Source organism: Sinocyclocheilus grahami, unplaced genomic scaffold, assembly GCF_001515645.1.
Source record: "Sinocyclocheilus grahami isolate Dianchi unplaced genomic scaffold, SAMN03320097.WGS_v1.1 scaffold946.1, whole genome shotgun sequence".
Classification (NCBI taxonomy): domain Eukaryota; kingdom Metazoa; phylum Chordata; class Actinopteri; order Cypriniformes; family Cyprinidae; genus Sinocyclocheilus; species Sinocyclocheilus grahami.
The window spans coordinates 354,163-359,464 of record NW_015506125.1 but is presented as its reverse complement, the minus strand read 5'-3'; the positions used below and the strand labels follow the sequence as shown (position 1 = coordinate 359,464).

The 5,302-nt window shown below is 38.6% G+C and overlaps 1 protein-coding gene across 2 annotated transcripts; it reads left to right on the top strand.

The window, feature by feature from the left end:
• Positions 1 to 2,034: 2,034 nt before the first annotated feature.
• rrad (Ras-related associated with diabetes) lies at positions 2,035 to 4,813 on the top strand. Of its 2 annotated transcripts, none has more exons than XM_016249659.1 (5): positions 2,035 to 2,403; positions 2,526 to 2,878; positions 3,015 to 3,088; positions 3,428 to 3,632; positions 3,865 to 4,813. In XM_016249659.1, coding segments are annotated over exons 1-5 (912 nt in total). In that variant the 5' UTR covers positions 2,035 to 2,401; the 3' UTR covers positions 4,143 to 4,813. The 2 variants fall into 2 exon arrangements, with proteins under 2 accessions (XP_016105145.1, XP_016105146.1); XM_016249660.1 differs by having other exon boundaries at positions 2,522 to 2,878.
• The last annotated feature ends 489 nt before the right edge of the window (positions 4,814 to 5,302 follow it).

The window sequence follows — 5,302 nt, the reverse complement described above, 5'->3', positions numbered from 1 at the left end:
CTCAACATCTAACCACTCACAAGCTGTAGTAAGATACTGTGCAGATCTTAAATAAACAATGTCAAGATATGATACAGTCCATTATTCTGTAAATTAAGTAGATTTAATACGGCGTTCATTGTGTGTTATAAATAATCATACTCTTAACCACAAAACCACAAATACATAAGAATTATGATGTATTATAACTGTTGTTATGATTATTGTTATGGGGCTGACGAGAGTGCTGATCCGCTGATCCAAGTGCAAAGCTTTATTAATAGACATGGTAGAGACAGGCAAGGGTCAGATAATGGCAACAGGTATGCAGAAGGCAAGACACAAGAATATATCCTAGGGCTAGCGTGGGTCTACGATCGGCGAACAGGATCAATAGGGCGAGACTAGAGGGAGAAGTCCAGGTACAAGGCATGGTCCAGGCAGGGGCAAACAGTATCAGAATAGGACAAGACGAGAGGGGGAATCCGAGATACACAGGCGAAGAAAAGGACACGAGGAAACAGACAAGGCAAGACTAAGCTAAGGCTAAGAAAAGTAAACAGGCTCCGTAGAGTAACTATCGCTAAGAGAGTGATAAATGCTTTACAATACTCGGCAGCTTGACGGGGATAAGAGTGAGTGTTAACAGCTGTGTGCAATCAGTGCTGTGTGCAATCAACTGTGTGTGTGTAATCAGTGCAATGGATACAGAGTCCATAGTAGTGGAAGGGTGACCTCTGGTGGCGAGCAGACGGAAGTTCATGGACCGGATTCGTGACAATTATTCATGAGTTGATATAACATATTATAATTTTTTTTATAATGCATTATGCATTCATTATAATGCCTTAAGAATACCCTTATAATGTATTATAAATACGGGCTTCATAAAAAGTGTTACCATAATTTCAAGTTGTTTCCAAGAATCAGTCTGTACATATAAGTGCAAATAAAATACATAAATAAACCCTCATAAAAGCAGATATGATAAAAAAATAAAGAACTTGTAATATGCAATTCCTGTATTATACAGTCAGTTGTTAAATGACAGTCACAATGTGGAAATATATCTTCTATTATAACTGGAATAATAAAGTGCATTGCCTAGGCACAGGTTAGTTAATACACCTGCTGGTAAATGCATGTACCTGACATTACAATCATATGCCACTAGATGGCAACATTGAACTACCAATAAATGTTCTCCACCAATATGATGAAAGGGGATTTTGCCCTTGAGAATTATAGGATGATGTTGTTAGCTTGCAACAAATATAATAAATGATAATCTGACACTGGATACTAATTCTGATTCTAATCAGAATATCTTTTCAAGTGATACCTTTTGAATGCTGGAAAAAAAACATAAATTACTGGTGCCGGATAATTCTGCATCATTCATAGAATTGCAAAGAAATTCAAAGTGATGATGTTTCAAGAATTACATGGTGACTTTGTGATTTCAGTTCATAACTGTGTGTTATGAAATCATATAATGTTAATGTTAACCAACTTGTCTGAGCCATTTAATCTTGTTACTGTACAGTACAATTAAAAGCCACATGATGTTTTCAAAATGGACCTTTCCAGCAGCAATGATAAACCAATAATTACGCTATAGAGCACAATTAACCACACAAACAAAGGAAAAATCATTAGCGTAAGACACATAACTCTAAAATAATGGCATGATATAATCAAACACCCCAGTGTACAAAATAATATTTATTCAAATCTAAACAAATGTTTGGTCAAGGAATTTTGGGAACGCAGAAGACAATACATATATGGTCTTACTGAATATAATACACAATTCATATTTTTTTACTTCTAAATACATTGACAGTAAATATATATAATGTCCATTGAAATATATTTTACCATATATGGTTAAGTGTCTTGTCTTACATTACACCAATTCACAGCATTTTCACATTTTTTGCCTTTAAAATTGCGAATTTCACAAGGTAGCTGAGCTCAGCTTGAGAGACCAACTTAAACCAGTTAAAACTAGCAAGATGACAAATAATTTATTTATTTATTTTTGTTCCCCCGTGAACCATTTGTCATGTTCGGACTATACGCCTTTGCTTTACCTACATGCAATGAAGAGCGCATCTCATGGCTGTAGTAAAAGCGGAACATGATTCAGCCCTTCGTCCTCTCAGGGGAGGGAAGACCCTCGCAGAATTGTGAATCACACGCACTGGATCCCGCTCCTCCCTCAAAATGATGTTACTACTATAAGAAAGAAAGACGAGTGATTCTCCGACCCTCCCTCGGGCTGACGTCAGTCACTCGCATAAATAAGGGATCTGTCTCATCACCGATCATAAGCGAAACCCTCAGCGGAAGAAAAACGGCGTTAAAAGGAATAACTGGAATTTTGACATTAAACGGGAGACGTTGTAGCCGCAATCACATGTAAGTATCGCTTTGACATGTTTCCATATCTTCTCCAGGTATTTAATATTATAGGTACGTTTATAGCCTACTAAAGTGGCATTATACAGTACAGTTGTTATAATACAGTTTCACACAGACAGGTTTGGAGTCATGACTTTGAACAAAGGAGACAAGTTGAGGAACATGGACAAGAGGAGAGGTAGCATGCCGTTTCCCTTGCACTTGCAGAACTTGCACAGGAGGAGCATGCCTGTGGACGACCGAGAGCTGCGCTCGATGCCCGAGGCTCAGCCCAGCCTCCTGCGCTTCAGTCCGGCGGAGGAGCACAGGAACAGCTGCGTGTCCGACTCCTCCGACTCCGTCATCTCGTCCGGCAGCGACTCAGACGGACAGGTCTACAAGGTGGTCCTCCTGGGCGAGCACGGCGTCGGGAAGACGAGTTTGGCCAGAATATTTGGAGGAGTTGAAGACAGCAACGACTGCGAGGAAACAGGTAAATGTCTTGAAATGCTCGAAGTTAAGATAATCATTTCTGGAAAGTCCAAGTGATGTGGTGCTTTTTAAAATTTATTTACAAGCTTGTGTAACATTACAGATGTGTAATTATGTATTTTGCACCTTCATTTCAGGAAACACATATGACAGATCCCTTGTGGTTGATGATGAGGAGACGTCAATCCTTCTCTATGACATATGGGAACAGGTAAGCAATGTGCATTAAGAGTAATATTTATTTTAAATAATTTAAGCAAATTAAAATAATTAAATATTAAAATAAATAAAAAATATAAAAATGTTTAAAATGAATGTATCTTGATTAAAACACACACACACACACACACACACACACACACACACACACACACACACATATATATATATATATATATATATATATATATACATATGGCAAAATGTTTAAAATAAAACATTATAACTAAATGTAAAAAAGATCAAATACATTGCAAATTGTAATGTCATTGTCACTAATCATGATCAGCATTAACTTTGCAATGCATAACCATTATTTCTCTCTCTACAGGAAAACAGCCAGTGGCTGAATGATCAGTGCATGCGTATGGGAGATGCCTACATCATTGTGTACTCAGTGACAGACAAGTCCAGCTTTGAGAAAGCTTCAGAGCTACGAATCCAGCTGCGCAGAGCTCGGCAGTCAGAAAACATCCCCATAATACTGGTGGGAAACAAGAGTGACTTGGTGCGGTCCCGGGAAGTGTCTGTAGATGGTAAGATTTCACCCGACTTATTCTCTATTTTTTATAATCTGGGAGATAGAAGCAGACTTTGCAGTCTCTGGTTGGAGTCAGGTTGTAGATGTTTTGGATAAAGTACTTCTCGGTCTTCTGAGCTTTGAGGAACAGCCAAGAGGCATAGTAAAGATGACACGTAGCCTCCATCCCTCTGGTAATGGAGTTAATGCTCACCTGCACATGCGTCTCTTTTTCCTCGTCTCTCTAGAGGGCAGTGCCTGTGCCGTTGTGTTTGACTGCAAGTTCATTGAGACCTCAGCCTCCCTACATCACAATGTGCGCGACCTCTTCGAGGGCATCATCCGACAAATTCGCCTGCGCAAGGACAGCAAGGAAGAAAATGCCCGCCGCATGGCCAACTGCAAGCGCCGCGAGAGCATCAGCAAAAAGGCCAAACGTTTCCTGGGCCGCATGGTGGCCCGGAAGAATAAGAAGATGGCCTTCAGACAGAAGTCCAAATCCTGTCACGACCTGTCAGTGCTATGAAAAACTGGACTAATATGCCCTCTGATACCCACGACCAGAAGCTGTGTTTTTCATGCTAATATGAGGACTATTTAGCTGTACAGACAAATATGAACTTGTTTTGTAAACTGAGAAGAGATTATATATGAAACAAAGCTGACAAAATCAAACTGATTATGTTGACCGGCATGAGGCTTTTTATTGTTATGTTACTTTTTTCTCTGTTTTGCTGCCTTAATATGTATAGTTGTCAAATTCTGTGCATGTAAATATGAGGTAAATCCACAAATCATGTTCCCTTTGGAGAGCTGTGGGTATGTTTGCACAAAGGCAAAAGAAATAGGTTATTTTCCTTATGTGGACTAGAGCTGAATCAGATGTTTAAGGGATGAGCACAAGTCATTTTTCTTGTTGAAATAACATATAGAATCAAATGTTACTTGAAACTGAGTGCGCAGGTTCGTAACTCAGCCAAGACACCGAACTAGAAGGGGGGCAAGAGGCAATATAGGGTGTTTCGATATAAGAAGTCTGATATGGTTATTCTGCCATCTATGCTCCATGTGCAAATGAATGACATAGAAGCAATAAATTATGTGTTGTGAGCTTTTTTTAAAGAATGTTTGATTTGCACTTAATGCCATTTAATATTATTGAGTTGTTAATTTTGTTACATGTTTACAACTGGTTTTATAATAAAATAATAAAAAATACAATGTCAATTTGCATGGTGTTCTATCTACAAACACAAAATACACATTCAGACTTGAAGCTATTATACCATGTAATTTATTCCCCCATACATATGCAAGCGAGGGACTTGCTAGTAAGTGGTGTAATTGGAGGAAACAAGGTAGTTAAGTTTTCTCAGCCAAATTAAGAAAGCTAATCATTAATCCGTTACAAAGCAGATGCAATGCTCTTCTAACACTTAAAGCCATTCTCAATTTCGCTCACGGGAAGTGTGGACAGGAGGTAAGAGTTGCTTTTATTAAACAGCATATGATCAATAAACAAAGAAAGCGCGTAAGATTTTGTTACAGTCCACTGTGACGTTAATTTGCAGAGTTGTGTTGTCGCTTTAAATGATTTGCGTTGTTAGCGTTATCCAGTTTAAAACAACCGCATCACTGATTGCAGTTCAGATTGCATTGCAGTCTTTATGGGTTTCTTTAAAAGTT